The sequence below is a fragment of the Alexandromys fortis genome, unplaced genomic scaffold (assembly GCF_014885135.2).
Source record: "Alexandromys fortis isolate MF-2015 unplaced genomic scaffold, M_Fortis_MF-2015_v1.1 scaffold_6, whole genome shotgun sequence".
NCBI classification, from domain to species: Eukaryota; Metazoa; Chordata; class Mammalia; order Rodentia; family Cricetidae; genus Alexandromys; species Alexandromys fortis.
This window is the reverse complement of record NW_026067902.1, coordinates 18,393,955-18,411,451: the sequence shown is the minus strand read 5'-3', so window position 1 is coordinate 18,411,451 and position 17,497 is coordinate 18,393,955. Positions and strand designations below refer to the sequence as shown.

Genomic DNA, 17,497 nt, shown 5'->3' with positions numbered 1-17,497 from the left:
TGAAGCACATCCTGGCACTTATCTCAGGCTGGACTCTGGAGACCGGATGACGTCCCGCAGAGTGGCGTAGCAGGTTCTGTTATCAGGAACTCTTCTCCTTGGGGGCAGGGAAGGCCGGACCAAGGACCTCTCCGCAACCGTCTCTGGAAGTCCTCTGTGGGATGTCCGCAGCCATGACTCAAGTCCAGATTTTTTCTTTTTGTGAAAAAAGCATAAACACCTCCTCGACCCCAAATATATATATATATAGGTCGGGTTTTTTTTATAATGCATTGAAGGGCTTTTTTACCTTGCCTTAGCAAAGGTCTGCTTGGTGTTATCAGGCCAGATCCGTTTGCATTTGGATCTGTTTGCAACTTCTATAAGTTGCTTTTAAAGAGTCTTGTTATGCTCCATAATATTTTTTTATTAACCATATATGCTGTTCCTCCATTGGAAGAGTCATTTGTAAAATTTTTTTATAAAATCCTTTAAGAGATTTTTTGCTATAACATTAGCAAAATACAGGTGTGTAAATTGTAACAATGATCTGGGAAAAGACCATTGTTTTTGGCCTTTGAATTGGGCAAAGGCAATTGTCCAGGAATCAATCTTAAAATTATCAATGAATCTATTGTTTAGGAAACATTGATCATAGTCAATATTCTATCAAACCATTTTTTTTAGATGTTATCCTGTCCTTTTATATCAGACAGGCTACTGTTTTAAATTAAGAGTTTAATATCTTAATTGGCAAAATTGAGAAGGTTTAGCCATAAACAGCATTTTTTATAAAACTGTTGTAGAATAAGTTTATATTTAATATATACATTTGTCATAGCTGAATTATAATTAATATACTGTATTTGTTGATTATTGTATACTTTACCTGTGATTTATACTTTATCTGTTTGAGTACCTGTTAGGCAGCTTTAAGCTCTCTATTGGAAACTGTTTTTTGTAAGAATTTTACCTAGCAGCTTAATATCTCTCATAAGAATATTATAAGTAGGGCTTTAACCATTGAATATCTAATTAAAAGTTTGTAAGCTATCCTCTTCTTAAGCTCCAAGTCTGCCTTGTAGATAGGAAAATGGAAAAATGAAGCATTTTAACTAATAATGTTGGCCTCACTAGACACCAACATGTAGAAAAATGAAAATAGATCTATATCCATCTCCATGCACAAAATTTAAGCCCAAATGAGCCAAAGGCCTCAGCATATAAAAATTTATGTTGAACCTTACAGAGAGAAATTATTTGAAGCGCATTTTGCCACATCCTAAACACGGCCTCAGTGGCACAAACATTGTGAGAAACCATAAATTATATCTCCTGAATTGAGAACCTTTTGTATAACAAGGCTATGGAGTGGGAAAAGATCTTTATTTATCATAAAATCCCTTCCAAAAATATGTGAAGAACTCAGGAAATTAGTTATTAAAAATTTAATCCAATAAAAATATTTGTTATAGACCTAAACTGAAAAACTTTCAAACGAACCCAAAAATGACTGAGAGACGCCTAAAAAATGTTTTTGAATATAACATCCTTTAACTGTCAGAGAAATGTAAATTAAAACTCTGAGATTTTACTTTATCCTTGTAAAAATGACCAAGATTAGAAATTATTGTTAACAATCTATGCTTAAGAAAACGTGGGTAGGGAAAAAACTCGCTGGAAGTGAGCTGCAGCCCGTGGCGGCAGCTGCGGCGCTGGGAGCGGTGACCGGTGTTGGAAGTACATACTGCACAGCCATCCCTGAATCACATACAGCACTGAAAAACCTGGATAAATCCAGACTCTCCCAGCAGGAAGAGAAAAATCAAAAATCCAGGACTAGCCTGTGAGGGCACCAGACCTCATTTCAGATGGTTGTGAGCCACCACATGGTTGCCGGAAATTGAACTCAGGACCTTTGGAAGAGCAGGCAATGCTCTTAACCGCTGAGCCATCTCTCCAGCCCTCTCAGCAGGAAGAGGAGAATCAAAAATCCAGGGTTAGCCTGTTTAGCAACCCTGCACCAGGAACTGAAGGCTGCAATCCTGAAAAACTAGTTTTTCAGCTGCAATTATCACAGTACTGTTTTAGGAACTAGCTGATTATGACCTTGGGAGTGGTCCCAAGAGGCAGGGAGCCTCCGTAGGTTTTTGAAATTTTTATGACCTTTTTGGACCACCGGGCTGTGGTCTTCTTAAAAATTCTTTTTCCTGGTCACTCGGGGTCAAACTCCTCCCCTACCAACCAAGGCCACGTGTAAGCGACCTCAGCAAGGACAGTCTTTGGTGAGCCGTGGGGGGGCCGCGCCCTCCCAAGACCTGAGTGAGAGTCTCCCCAGCATTGAGGGACCTCCATTATGTAAAATTAGGCAGATATCTACCTCAAAACTTAGCAGTACCCCTTTTGGGCCTAAATACAAAGTTTAACCATACCACAAGGACACGTGCTCTGCCATGCCCATAGCAGAACTACTTTATCATAGCTAGAATCTGAAAATAATCCCGGTGTACCTCTTTTACACCTAGGATAAATGAGACATCATCCTTTTAAAATATCCATGAATACCAGAAAACATCCCGGAGCAACTCCAAGCAAGCAGGACAGAAGTTTTTTGTCCCGTCATCTCTGCCTGTGAAGGCCGAAATGTTTTTTATTTTTAACCATTATCACTTGTAACTCTGGCCCTTGATAAATTTAGTGAGAGGCCTGAAGCAACACCTGGCAGCAGGAAAGAACCTCAAGCTGAAACATTACGACTCCCACCCAAGAGCTGGCCGTACAAATGAAAAACTTGTTGAGCTAAGACAGAAAAAGGAGGCCAAGCAGTTTTGTCAAAGCCTCCTTTTATTAGGGACGGGTTACAGTTTATATATGGTAAGGAATGGAGGGCAGGGTAACTGGATTCTTGCCGCGTGTTCCAGGTCACGTAGGCCAGGAGGTAGGCTAGGAAGTCAAGTGGCCACACCTAGTTCCCTGGATAGCTGGAATGTGAGGCAGGTTCCTCTAAGAGATTGCTGTTAATTGGATGAGGGGCATTCTGCAGACTCCCCAGGGTGATGGTTCCTGTAATGATTGTTAATGGGAAAATGGCTCCTGACAGTCTAAGGCATGGCATCCACAAGGCCCTAGATTCAACTCTAGCACTGCTTAGAAAGGGGAGGGACTTATAGGAGCTGGCTGTCCCGTGCGTACAGGGTCAAGGTAGGGATTTTAGTGTCCCTAGAGTGCTGGGATTAAAGGCGTGTGCCACCACTGCCTGGCAGGCTGTCAGTCTCTTGCTGTGGAGGGAGAAAGCTCCTCTCCCTTTCCCTCCACGCCCTTTGAAATTGTATTCTACTTGTTTGTGTACGTACATGCACACGTGGAGGTCAGAGGACAACTGTGGCAGTCAGTGCTCTTCTTTTGCCATGTGGTTCCCAGGGGCCACACTTGGGTTGTCAGGCTTGGTGGCAAGTGCGTTCACCCACTGAGCCATCTCATTGGCCTTCATACCCTTGTAAGTTCCAACTGATCACAGTATCTGGACCCCAGAGCCTCGAGCACTGGCTAGTCTAGAAACCTGATTTTCACCTATTCCCTGTTTGCTGTTTCCCTTTCTATGCAGAAAAAGAAAAAAAACAAGGTGAGTATAACAGGGTGAGTGGGCAGGGCACTGTGCATGTGTGTGAACACCCGCGCAACATGTGTGCATGTGTGTGCATTCATGCATTGTGTACACCTGTGCAACATGTATGTGTGTACACCTGTGCAACGTATATATGTGTATGTATGTACATGCATGCATGTGTATGTGCACCTATGCAACATGTGTGCATGTACATACACGCATGTGTATACCTGTACAATGTGTATGTGTGTACATACATGCATGCATATGTACACCTGTGTGACATGCATGCATGTGTGTGTACATGTGTGTCATGTATAAGAGTGCTTCTTCCTTCTCTCCTTGGAGCCTCTGTTGGGCTGGGTACCTTCAAGTACTTGTCATGTGTTACCTCCATCTCACAGTAATCCTAGGGCAGTGACTCCATTATCAGTCCTGTTTGTAGAGAGAGCAAAGGGATAGACAAATGGGTCTGCCTGAGGCACACATTTCCACCCAGCCGGAAAGAGACAAAGCCAGCACTGGAGCCAGGTGGTCCCCAGTCGGTGTTCTGAAACAGCACAGCCATCAGACAAGGTTTGGTACAGGTGCTTCTGGTGATCTGGGGAAGCTATTGCAGAGGTTCTAAGCTCGGGTGCTGATCCAGACAAGAGGGAACATATACTGTATGCTCTGCTTACAGCAGCCCCTGACCTCCTCCCCATAGAATAGCATCTACAACGTAAGTATCGTTTTACTTACATAGTACATCTATGGTTTCAGAAGTGAGGGTTCACATTTAGAGAAGTGAAGTGATGTGCCCAAGGGCACACATGGAGCAAGTGGGGACACTGGAACCAGCACCATATATGTCTACTCTGAATCCAGTCTCTTGTCCTCACCTCCCTAGTGCACCTTACACTCCAGGACTGGTGTTGTCAAGACCTGCATGCAAGCCTCTATGTGAATGGCTGGTAGAGATGCCCCGTGGCTGTGCCCTGCCCACTGGTCCCCTCAGTCTATCACTTCTGCCTGTTCAGAGATCCCCACCAGCTTCATTTGCCTGGGCAAGAGCTGTTGTTTAGAAGAGCAAGCTGGGGTCCAGGGCGCCTCCTGGAGCCCAAATTGGTGGAGCTGTTTTCCCATGTGTCGCCCTGGGCGGCCTAAACAGTATGGGAGGCCAGTGGGGCCTCCCTGGTCAGGCTGCTTTTGTGGCTGAGACTGCTTGCCTCCATTGTCACTGTCTGCCACTCTCTAACCCTTCTGTAGCCTCTGCTCTTGCACAAGCAGAACTTTAAAGTAACATTCCTGCTGCTGGAACTCATCTGGCCCCACAAAAACTCTATCAGAAGAAAAAGTTGGGTTTCCCAGCTTCAGTAACGGAGAGTGAATGAAGGCATTTCCTACACGAAGGAAAGGCTGGTTGGGGTGCTGACAAGCCACCAAACAGCACATTCTGAGGGGTCCCTTGGGTACCGGGGGGCTGGAGCCCTGCTCTCTGCTAGGATGGTCTTGAACTTGTGGTTATTCTCTCTGCTGGGATTATAATTGTGTGCCACCATGATGGATGAAAGGCAGGAAGACCTCGTTTTCCTTCGTTCCTTCCTTCGTTCCTTCCTTCCTTCCTTCCTTCCTTCCTTTGTTTCCTGGTTTTTAAGGAAGGGTTTCTACGTAGCTTTGGAGCCTGTCCTGGAACTCACTCTCAAGATCAGTCTGGCCTTGAACTCACAGAGGTCACCTGCCTGTCCCCCTAATGCTGGGATTAAAGGCGTGCGCCACCACTGCCTCATTTTCAATGGGTTTTACACTGGGGGAATTCAATGTTTTTTCATTTGAAAAATCCACAGTGTTTTATTTATTTATTTATTTATTTATTTAGTTAGTTAGTTAGTTAGTTAGTTTTTCGAGACAGGGTTTCTCCGTAGCTTTGGAGCCTTTCCTGGCACTAGCTCTTGTAGACTAGGCTGGCCTAGAACTCAGAGATCCGCCTGCCTCTGCCTCCAGAGTGCTGGGATTAAAGGCGTGTGCCACCACTGCCTGGCTAATCCACAGTGTTTTAAATCACTGATGTCTATCACATACTTTCAGCATTCTTAGAATTTTATATGAACGACTTTGTACTATCATGGGGAGAAATGCGGTTGGCGTGATAAAATAATGGGCCCGTTAATCTTATACTACACATTAATAATTTTTAGAAATATGAATAAAAGTGAGGAAGAACTGAGGTTCAAGCCAGTGCATGGTGTACTCAAGGTTAGCTTGGGCTATGTAGTGAAATTCAGCTGCAAACAAACACCACACACACATACACACCACACACACACACCACACACACACACATACACACCACACATACACACACATACACCACACACACACACTCACACACACACACATACACACACACACACGACCAGAGAGATTCGGCATCTCTCCCCAGTCGCACAGCCTGTCAGTGCAGAGACAGAACTTGAACCGAGACTCAGGAGTTCCCGAGTGTGACCATTTCCTCCTCACTGGACAAGGCTGCTCCAGGCGGGAGGCTGTCTCTGGTGCCTATCAGCCTGTAATCCTTGCTTTCTTCCTGCCCTCTCCATCCCCCCCCCCTCCCCTCCCCAGCCCATCATCTTTGTTTCAGACAGAGCAAACAGCAACAAGGAGCTGGGTGTGGACCAGGAGGCAGAGGAGGGCAAAGACAAAGCAGGGCCCGATAAGCAAGGGAAAGCCCCACAGGTTTTTGAGCATGTGGCGTGGATGGGGAGTTTAGCTGGCAATGGGGTTCTGCTATGCTCTAGGGGACCGTGGGGGTTACGGCCACTCCCAGGGAGGATCTCTTCAACATAGAGGGGTTTGGAGTCACCCCCTCAGCAAGTTTCTTTGAACTTCGGGGTACTTCTTGGGTAAATGTCTTCAGGTCGGCTGCCACACCAAACTGGTCCCTGGACGGGAATGGCAGGACAGCCTTCTGGAGATCAGAGAACAGAGCTGAGACAGGCCTGTTGGAGAGTTCAGAGCTGTTGACAAGGGAGGGAAAAGGAAGGTAGCAGAAAGCGGGGCGACGGCGGGGGGGGGGGGGCAGCAGCCATGCAGTCCTACAGAACTCCGGGGGCCATGTACTCTACCCAGAAGTACCCACATAGTGGGCTGGACCGAGGCTCCTGTAAATACTTGGCCACAGAGACAGAGGCGGCTAGAGGACCTGACTGGAAGAGCCGGGCTCCAAACAGTGGAGAGGGTGGGGAGAGGATGGAGGATGCTATCTGCATGTTGGCATGGCGAAGGTGTCCTTTGGCCAGAGGTGCTGGGCAGGGCTAGAAAAGCAGAGGGCAGAGCTGCTGAACCGAGGACGGTGCGGCGGGTCCACTGAGAAAATAAGCCTGCGCCAGCTACTTCCGCTTTGTGGGGCTGTTTGGGACTGAGACCCGGGTTCCTATGAACCGGTCTTCTGTGTCCCCACAGGCACGGCCTGGCCACACAGACCAGGAGACTGAGGAGCAGCAACAGTTCCGGAACATCTTCAGGCAGATCGCAGGCGATGTACGTGTTTTCCTCCTAGCCCCACCCAGGCTCCCAACTTAAGTGACCCACTGCTTAGCAGAGGATGTGGGTCACATCACAGAAACCTGTGCCTTTGTGTTTGGGACTAACACAGCTACTGGGTTGTGAGCTGCTTGCTACAGCCGAGGGTGCAGAAACTGGCCTGCCTTGCTCAGAAAAGCCCCAGCTTCCACGGCAGAAGAAAAGGGATCTTACAAGCATGGGCAGCTGGGACTGGTCCACTGGTTGCTCTGCCCTTCACAGTTCTCCTCTCCCGCAGGACATGGAGATCTGTGCAGACGAACTCAAGAACGTCCTGAACACAGTGGTGAACAAACGTGAGGGACTCACGCCAGATGCGGGGGATGGGCAGGGGCCACAGCTGTCTGAAAGCAGCTCCTCACCCTTCTCCATCCCCCCAGACAAGGACCTGAAGACACAAGGGTTCACTCTGGAGTCTTGCCGAAGCATGATAGCTCTCATGGATGTATCCTTCCGGCCACCATCTCCAATCCTCTTCCATCTGTCCATAGAGTCAGGGGAACAATTAGGGCTGTCCATGCCTAGGGAAAGGCTTAAGGGGATCCTGACTCAGGCCATCCTGGCCTGGCAGGGATGGTTAGGGAAGGATACTGGGTTCTGGCTTGTCGTCATCTTCTGTCTTATCAGAGGCCTGAAATCCTGTTTGGGATGCTGCCCAAACAAGGATTATTCTTAGGGGACAGGCTCAGTGGGCAGTAGAGATGGCAGGAACTCTGATTGGTTAAGGACGGAGGGGAAGGATAGAACCTGGGATCAGGAGCAAGGTAGAGAGGATGCTGGTTGCTCCGCCTTCCTGCATAGTACCCTAGATTCCACTCCCAGTTCAGGGGATCTTTCTATGTGCCTGTGGCCCTGACATCCATCCTCCAGACAGATGGCTCTGGGAGGCTGAATCTGCAGGAGTTCCATCACCTCTGGAAAAAGATCAAGGCCTGGCAGGTAGGACAGGAGTCTAATATGGGAGTGGACAGGGTTAACTTGGGATTGTGTGTAACCGCTATCTTCGAATTTTCTATTCTCAGAAAATCTTCAAACACTATGACACAGACCATTCCGGCACCATCAATAGCTATGAGATGCGAAACGCGGTCAACGATGCAGGTGCTGGGGGCAGAGGGCATAAGATGCAGACCCGAGACCTGTGAAAGCAGGATGGGATGGGCCACTACTAGGGTCTTGGTTGAGAGAGGAGGGGGAGTGTCTCCTTTCCCAGGCCAGGAAGAGAGACTGCAAGCCTGCGAACTTCACTCCGGTTTCCCTCCCTGCCCTTCCTAGGCTTCCACCTCAACAGCCAACTCTATGACATCATCACCATGCGCTATGCAGACAAACACATGAACATCGACTTTGACAGTTTCATCTGCTGCTTCGTCAGGCTGGAGGGGATGTTCAGTAAGTGTCCTAGTTAGGGCTTCTACTGCTGTGAAGAGACACCATGACCACGATGCTGGTTATGTACTGCGTGGATCTGTGCTGAAGGTCAGCAGGGCACAGGGGCTTCTTCAGTCACAGATCTGAGCATTCAGGTAGTGCTCACTCGTGATCCCGCAGGTAGCAGAGATAGGAGGATTATGCTTTTAAGGCCAGCCTAGGCGCCATGGATAGACCTTGGCTCAATAATACAAGGGCTGGCAAGATGACTCAGCTGCATGTTGTCTGGTGACCAGAGTTCAATGGCTGAAAGCCATGAGGTGGAAGGCAGGAACCAATTTCAGAGCTGCCCTCCAACCTCTACATGTGTTCTGTGATGTGCCCGGAAGCACACACAATAATAAACTCTTTAAAAAAAGCAAACACAAACAAAGCCAAAACCCTCAGAGGAAAGCGCAAACGATCGTGGCAGACAGTGACTGGCTTTTGGCCCATGCTTCTTTCACACAGGAGCTTTCAATGCATTCGACAAGGACGGAGATGGCATCATCAAACTGAATGTTCTTGAGGTAAGCATAACAAACAGCACACCCTCCGCACCACACAACCAAGGCAGAGTGACCCTGTGTGCGCCTCACTCCCAGACAGGGACTTGAAAGGGGGCCTAGTGGTTCCTGGGGCATGTGTACCACGAGGCCTTTGTCCCCCAAGTTGCACTTCCAGAAAACACTCTCTTAGAAAAGACCCAGGAAAGGGAGCAGGATGCTCCTTTTGGGACCCTGCCCTTGTCTGCTTCCCGACGTGAGAGATCCTGGGGCTGAACCGGTTCTCTGCTTGTTTCTGTACTGATGTGGGGTTTCCTTTCAGTGGCTGCAGCTTACCATGTATGCCTGAACCACAGGCCTCATGCAAGATCAACCAGGACTCCAACCCAACCCAGCTACCCAGCTAGAGCCATTGACCACAAAGAATCCGGTAGAAGCCTAGGGGGCTTCTGGTCTTGTTCCTTCTCCACTATGCCCCCAAATCTTTGTATCCAGCCTGATGCTCGGGAGAACTCTCTTTGTCACCCGAAGGCTAGTGTCTGTCCGACCTAGATGCAGCCCCACTGCTGATTCTGAACTGCCCACTTAGCTTACACTGGGCTGTCTACAGTACCTGCTAGAGGTACTCACAAACACAGGAGCCCAGTCACCAAGTCTACATCCAGTTCTGCCAGTTTTAGGATGGGTTTACTCTGGGGTAAGCAGGGCAGATACTTTGGGGTATCTGACAATTTGGCTGGGTTCTGAAAAAAGCTATCTAAATAAAGGCACATGTATGGCTGGTTCCAGTTTTCTTATCACTTCTCAGCCACAGCATGACTGTCTTCCAGATATACTTTTATTTATCACCTCCACAAAGACCTAGTTTGAGGCTAGGGAGATGATTCAGTAGACACAGGCATGGAGGACCCCAGTAGAGACCCCTAAAGTCAAGTGTGGCAGCTCACACCTGGAACTCCAGTACTGGAGAGCAAAGACAGGGATTCTACAGACCTGCTGTCCAGCCAGTCGAGTCAAAGGGACAGTATATAAGGTGGAGGTCAGGCAGTGGTGGTCCGCGCCTCTAATTCCAGCACTTGGAAGGTGGAGGTAGGAGGATCTTAGTGGGTTAGAGGCCAGCCTGGTCTACGAAGTAAGTTCCAGGACAGCCAGGACTGTGTCTTGAAAAACCAAAAAAGCCTACTGGAGGAGTGATCCTGTACTCTCATACCAAAGCGAGACAAAGAAAGGGGATCCTTGGCCTGATTGGCTAGTCTAGCTGAGCTGGCAAGTTCTGGGTTAAAGGGAGAGACACCTGGGCTTTCATGAGAAAGGTGGAGGCTGCAGCAAGACAGTATCAACCTGACCTCCACAGGCATGCGCACACCTGCACACAGGGAGATGGAGGAAAGCACCCAAAGCCGATCTGACCCCCACACCTGCACACACGTATACAACACAAAGAAAACCCTGTATAGAATCGGGTGGTGGTGGCGCACACCTTTAATCCCAGCACTTGGGAGGCAGAGGCAGGCGGAGTTTGGAGCCAGCCTGGTCTACAGAGCAAGTTCCAGGACAGGCTCCAAAGCTACACAGAGAAATCCTGTCTTGAAAAACAAAACAATAAAACCCTGTTTAGCCTATGGATATTCCTGATTCTGTTAGGTACTGGAAAGGTTGGGTCTGGTTAGTGTATTAGTGGGGAAAAGCAAGCTCTAGTTTCAGGATAATATAGTGGGAAATACATATAAAATCAAAGGCTTGAGTCTTACTGAAATCATGCCTACTACCTTTTCTTTGAATCTGTTTTATGTCTATCAGTGTTTTGCCTGCTTTTATGTCTAAGCAACTCTTATATGCCTCGTGCCTGTGGAAGGCAGAAGAGGGCATCAGATTCCCTAGAACTGGAGTTAGAGATGGCTGTGAGTCACGTAGGTGCTGGGAACCACAGCCAGGTTCTCTGGAAGAGCAGTCAGTGCTTTTAACCCCCGAGCTACCCCTCCAGCCCCACGACTGCTAGTTCCCGAGCACAAGGACCACTCAAATCTTTTCCAGGATTGCTGATGTAGAGCACACATGGGCAGTAGAAGGTGAACGGGGATGATCAAAGTACATATGTATGAAATCATGAAATAAACTACTTATTTATTTACAGACATGGTTTCTCTAGTCCTGGAACTTGTTTTGTAGACCAGGCTGGCCTTACTGAGATCTGCCTGCCTCTGCCTCCCAAGTGCTGGGATTAAAGGCGTGTGCCACCACTGCCTGGCAAAGTAAACAAATTTTAAGTCAAATAAATGGGCAGCAGGATGGGCCAGTTACCACAGGTTGGTGCAGGAGAGAGGTGATTGTTTTCATTCCAGCTCCTCTGCTCACAGGCCTGTCTGACGAGAGCACCATGTTTCCTGCTCACTGTCTGTTCTTTATGCCAAAGTGAAAAAGGCTCTTAATTATGAAAACACAAAGTAACAAAATGAACACTTAGTAAAAGTACTTTATTTTCTTCTTGTATTTGCTTTATATCTCACTTACAAAGTTATGAAGTTCACAGCTTTTATACCAAAACGTAAGAAGGCTGTTTAGAAATATCTTTGCAGTCAAACGTCACCTGACATTTCTTCTAATCCATATTTAATGTTGGAATACAATAAGAAACCAAGTTGCTGGGCAGTTCTGGGCATTACTCCCCCCACGGCCTTTCCTTTCTACCCTCTGCCAGCACTGGGCTACTTCTGGGCCTTGTCCTAGGGCTGGAGGTGAAGAGAAGGTTGCTGTGTGATGAGCAGTAGGTTAATCTTACACACATCTGCATATGGAAGTGTGGGACCCCACCCCCACAACAGCTTCTTCCTTTCTTACCTACTGGGCCACCTCCCTCAAACCCAAGGCTCTCAATGACAGGACAGGGATGAAACCACTACAAGTACAGCCTTAATAGTTAATCCTAGAATTCTCCTTGAAGCAACAGGAACAAATTTGTTATGTAAGTATAAGCAAATCGCAGCTATTTAACCAAACCACAAGATCGGTGTTGTTCAAACTCTACTTCACGATATACCTCAATTTCCTTCCCAATGAATTATCTTCCATGAGATAATACTGTCATTCTTGTAAGTGTGCACCTACACCCAACAACTCGGCCACATGCCCACACACTGAAATTGTCCCATAGATAAATCTACCAGAAACAAAAGAGAACAAAACCAAACCTTGGTTGGCAAGAGTCACTTCAATCACAAAAAGTATTGGCTTGGTTCTGTGTAATTCATGAATTCAAATTTTCAACGACTAACTCTCCCGAATAAAACATTTGCCTCACAAAAGTAACAAGTGTAATGCTAAATAACAACTTCTCAAACTTAAGTAATGTCAGAATGACATGTCTTGCCCTTTTTAAATTTGCATTGTTTACAGTTGAGCAAAATATGTCAATATGTGTTTTGAACCTACGTGAAAACTTTAAAAAAAAATCAAAGTGTTTGGTATTTTATTAGAACCGTCACTGTAAACACAAAAGGATTTTTTTAAAAAAGATTTTCTTTGCTTTGAGCTGCTGGACTAGGCACAAAAGATTAAAAACATTAAAAATGACCTGCAAGTACTCCCAAGAAATGTCTTGGGTTTGTCAGGCTATTAGTCACTTCCTTCATCAAATCAGCAGACCCGAGCTACCCCCTTTAGGGGAACTGGAGGCTGATGTGAATGAAAGACTTAGTGAACAACTTACGCAGGAGTCACACTTCTGTCTCCTGCAGGCAGCCGCAGCCGAGGAGCCACATCCTCAGCGCCACACTAGGCTGCTCAACCCGGAGAACAGTTCTCAATCCACTGCTTCAAAGAGACCCTTGTGAAATGAGGACACGCCAGTGCAGGCGCACGCATGTGAGCGCACACACGCACACGAGCGAGCAGACAAACACGTGCACACAATGCCACCAAGTTCCTACTGATCCTGCTGAACAGCATGCCCTTAAGCCCTCAAGCGGTCCCCACTGCTGGTCAGCACCTGCCACTCTTCTTCCCTGCTGCACACCAGCTCCGCCACCCTCATCCCTTCCTGCACTCCCTAGGTGAACAGGAACCTGTGCTTCTTTAGCACACTGCCCTGCCTATGTGGAAACCCGGGAGATGCTGTAGTCCAGAGAATGATGCAGGCTTAGCAACAAACCCACATGAGCTTTCCTAAGTAATCACTTCCCAGACTCACAGAAGTGTGTGGTCCTCTGGTCACCCTTACAGGGCGTGGAGGTGAGAGGTGGGGAAGGTTTTTAATCTTACACAGAAATGGCATAATTATGCTTTGTCAGTAAGATCTCAGCAGCAGCCATGGTTCTCTTTACATCTAAGCCATGTGGTCAACAAAAGTTTTCCCAAACAATAGTCACTCGTGAGCTATCATCAGCCGCTAGATTCATTCTTAACATTTTCTGGATCCAGTAAGAACTACTGGAACCATTCCAAGGGGGAAAAAAAGACATACTTAGTCTTCCATGCAATTTCAGAGGATTCAGACTGGCTTGCAGCCCATCCATCAATCCCTGGTGGAGTTGCCCTGCCCTAGAGCCTATGGAGAGGTCTGATCAGGCCAGGTACAAAAACAGAATCTGCAATCCTAGTACCAGAAAGCATTGCATCCTGAAGCTAGGAAGTGTGGTATGAGGGTCCTCTCCCTCTGAAGAACCCGAGTTTTGAGAATCCAGAAACAAAAGATTAGAAAGTAACACTTGTTTAGTTTTACATACAAGTCTCGAGACAATCCAAGCCCAAAGCAATCCTGCTAAGGCACGTGACATGGGTGCTCCCAACGGCTGCCTTTCCTTCACTGCTCCAGTGTCTGAGTGGCACAGATGTGAGGCAGACACTGCTTCAGAAGTCACATCTCTGAATCTAGATGCTTTCCCCAGCTCCCCTATCTAGGGAGCTGCAGGAGGGGTGAAAGCACCCATGAGCCCCCTGTGCCATTGCTTTAGGCACAGCAAGGTAGTCAGAGGTGGGGGCCGGCCACAGAGCAACCCACAAGGCGTCCAGGCTCTGTGGACTCTGAGAGCCAGATGCTGGAAAGGGAATGAAGGTAGACTTCAGTTCGAGCGGCAGTGCCTGCAGCAGTGAAGGGGCGCCACACTGAGCACCCTGGAGTGGTTTAAAACACTAGAAAGGCTGTTTCTTGGGACTCTCCATGTTTTGTTCCTACAGCCAGCTCTGTCCATCTACAGAGCACTCACTAGTGAAACACTGCACATAATTATCAAAAAGAAAATGATTGCTTCAATTTTAAATACCCAGTTATCTCAAAAGAAGAAGTTAAAACTGATCCTGAACAACCTATCATAAGCCATCATACGAACATAAAGCAGAAATGAAAAATGGAATCAATAAAATATGTGTATGATTAGGGTCAAACTGGGTAACAATTAAAATCTGATTCTTTAATAAACAACTATAATCTACTAGCATAAATCACTGTCATCTCTCCCAGAAGAACCTGGTTCCTTAAAATCTGCTTAAACAGCACCCTTACACGCTCCAGCACAGACTTGAATTGTATGTAACCTATCTTCCCACAGACTGCCCAGACTTTGCTAGTGGTAGGTCTGGCTGTGAGCCTCACTGGAGGACAGAGCAGCCTGTGGGAGGGCCAATGTGAAAACAGTTTACAAATGACTTCCCAACATGGGAGGCAAAAAACTTCACGAGTCCATTTTGCTGTCATCTTCAGCATGTCGTTCAATATGTCCTGCAACATCCTAGGAGGAAGAAAGAAAGGGCCATGAGAAACAAGCAGGCAGCCGAGCAGCAGAAAGTTAATGCTGATAACCACAGGAAACTATACATCTCCCCTTAGCACAAGAGCACAAACCTAAAGACTCTGCTTAACTTCTTTTTTTTTTTTTAAATATTTATTTATTTATTTATTGTGTATACAATATTCTGTCTGTGTGTCTGCCTGCAGGCCAGAAGAGGGCACCAGACCTCATTCCAGATGGTTGTGAGCCACCACGTGGTTGCTGGGAATTGAACTCAGGACCTTTGGAAGAGCAGGCAATGCTCTTAACCTCTGAGCCATTTCTCCAGCCCCCCTGCTTAACCTCTTTATTAAAAACAGACCAATTATTTTTTGAAAACCCTGTTTAGTTAACTCTCAAATTCCTGAGCAATAAAAAGGAAAATTCCTAGCCACTCCCTATTTCTTGCAATCCTGAACACCTTAAAAGACAAACAGGGTTTACTGGTCTTTGCTCTAAGCCAATGATCTCAATCTGTGGGTCACAACCCCTTTGGGGGTTGAACAATCCTTTCACCTGGGTCATATATCAGATATCCTGCATATCAGATATTTATATTATGATTTTTAACAGCAAAATTATAGTTTATGAATAGCAATGAAAAAACTTTTATGATTGGGGTCAGCACAACATGAAGAACTGCATTCAAGGGTCACAGCATTAGGAAGGTCGACACCACACTTGGCTAAAATATCTGCTGAGCCCAGGTTGGTCCAATCCCGCAGAAATACCTGCTTGGATCCTTTCCTAGCTGTGAAAAAAGCATCACAGTTCTTCCAGCGACACTTCAGCGTCTGAAAGTTCGGATTGGTGTGGTCAGTGAGCAAGTGTTGTTTTAAGTGATCCACAACACCAAATATCAGAGTACAGCCATGCCACTGTAAGAAAGGATGGGAAGGACATGAGCACAGGAAACACACATACACGTGTCCACACACAAACACCTTCATCCCCTCTTGCTGCATACTCTGGTTGGCCTAAATTAGCTAGGTAGACCAGATTGGCCTTGAAGGCTCAGCATCCGGCTGCCAGTGTGGAGATTAATTGATGTCCCACTATTCCCAGCTAGAGCATGTCCTCTATCTTGTGTCATAAAATCTGCTACATTTATTCTGTGATTCTTTTTTGTTTGTTTATTTGAGACAGTTTCTCTGTTTAGCAGCTCTGGCTGTCCTGGAACTCGCTTTGTGGACTTGCAATCCATTTTCCCCCACAAAGGCAAGCAGCTTTCCCATAACACTGAAAAGCATAGATTTAACAACTCTCAGAACCTTGAGGCTAAATTACAAAATGCTAGAAGCTGTGATTAGTGTCCAGCACTTGGGAGGTAGAAGCAGGACCAGGAGTTCAAGACCAGCTCTGTCAGCACGAGGAGACCTGTCCCAGAGCAGACAGCCACCCGCTGTGGAGCTCACAGACTCCATCACCTGAATCACAGTCCTTCAGTTACCCACTTAAACAAAATGAACTTTCTGTACTCATGGAGCACAAGGACTCTTCAGCCTTGTAATGAATGTTATGACCGCCGACTGTAGGATGTTTCAGTGGGCTTTACTACGCCATTCTCACACACTGTACAATGTGTGTGGATCAACCTCTCTTCACCCTGCTGACTTCTCAACCAGCCTCTCCTTTCTCCTCCTCAAAACTGACCCCGTGAGCTTCATTAAGGTTGCTTACAGAAGTACAACCAGTGGTTATTTATAGAATCATGCGGCTACACCAAAGAAAGTATCTCTTCAGCAACCAGCCACTGCCCTTAGAGCCTCAGAAGGGGCAGACCTTGAGGGCCCCCTACCATGTTCATTACTAAACAGCAATAAAAATCTGAGATCTTTTCCCAGTCAGATGATTTCAACTACCCTTGTGTTATAGATCTCATCCTCTATTCTGATTTCCTTACCTGAGAAGACTAACAAAGACAGTGACATATGCCAGAGCTAAAAAGTAGTAAGGCGACAGACAGGCCGAGAATCAAATTTGATAAAATGTCCAACATTCCATTAATTCTGATAAGGAATTCAGGGTCTGGGGGAAAAGAAACCTAGTGCCATTAACTTCTCACTGGTCACTCCCAGAACCAGAAACAACTGAAAAAAGGCCTACAGGGATGGTGCTTAATTTTGTGGGCTAATTATTAGCTTCTATACTTGCCATAAATTGTTGTGAGGTATTATTTGAAATGTGTTACATTTGTTTATGCTGTGGAATATTTGTTTTAATGATGCAAAGATGTGTTGCATTCTTTTAACTCTGTGAAGCTGTGTTACTTTGCCTGTCTAAAACATCTGATTGGTTTAATAAAGAGCTGAACAGCAAGGCAGGAAGGCAGAATAAATAGAAATCTGGGAGAAAAGGATCAAGGAGGAAGAAAAGAAGGGGCCGGCCACCCAGCATGGAATAAGAAAGAAAGGAAAGGTATAGAGAAATAGATAAAAGTGGGACTGGAGAGATGGCTGAGAGGTTAAGAGCACTGGCTATTCTTCCAGAGGTCCTGAGTTCAATTCCCAGCAACCACATGGTGGCTCACAACCATCTGTAATGAGATCTGGTGCCCTCTTCTGGCCCGTAGGCATACATATTATGTATACACTGTATACATAATAAATAAATAAAGATTAAAAAAAAAAAAAAACAGAAATAGAGAAAGGTAAAAGCCCAGAGGCAAAAGG

At 46.5% G+C, this 17,497-nt stretch overlaps 2 protein-coding genes across 6 annotated transcripts in view; one reads left to right on the top strand and one right to left on the bottom strand.

Annotated features, from left to right (window-relative positions):
* Window positions 1-10,807, top strand: part of Capn3 (calpain 3) — a 48,452-nt gene extending 37,645 nt beyond the window's left edge. The window contains exons 14-22 of one of the 2 annotated variants that reach the window (XM_050131802.1): window positions 6,188-6,301; window positions 7,028-7,105; window positions 7,386-7,443; window positions 7,528-7,592; window positions 8,018-8,086; window positions 8,170-8,248; window positions 8,423-8,539; window positions 9,029-9,087; window positions 9,386-10,807. In XM_050131802.1, coding sequence (XP_049987759.1) covers window positions 6,188-6,301; window positions 7,028-7,105; window positions 7,386-7,443; window positions 7,528-7,592; window positions 8,018-8,086; window positions 8,170-8,248; window positions 8,423-8,539; window positions 9,029-9,087; window positions 9,386-9,412 — 666 coding nt within the window. In that variant the 3' untranslated portion in view covers window positions 9,413-10,807. The remainder of the gene's footprint in view (window positions 1-6,187; window positions 6,302-7,027; window positions 7,106-7,385; window positions 7,444-7,527; window positions 7,593-8,017; window positions 8,087-8,169; window positions 8,249-8,422; window positions 8,540-9,028; window positions 9,088-9,385) is intronic. The other variant, XM_050131807.1, reaches the window with a different exon arrangement.
* A 709-nt stretch (window positions 10,808-11,516) lies between these two features.
* The window catches only part of Znf106 (zinc finger protein 106), a 52,594-nt gene continuing 46,613 nt past the window's right edge, over window positions 11,517-17,497 (bottom strand). For all 4 annotated transcript variants that reach the window (XM_050134252.1, XM_050134253.1, XM_050134254.1 and 1 more), the window contains 2 exons: window positions 15,557-15,703; window positions 11,517-14,786 (listed from right to left, as the gene is read on the bottom strand). In XM_050134252.1, coding sequence (XP_049990209.1) covers window positions 14,730-14,786; window positions 15,557-15,703 — 204 coding nt within the window. In that variant the 3' untranslated portion in view covers window positions 11,517-14,729. The remainder of the gene's footprint in view (window positions 14,787-15,556; window positions 15,704-17,497) is intronic.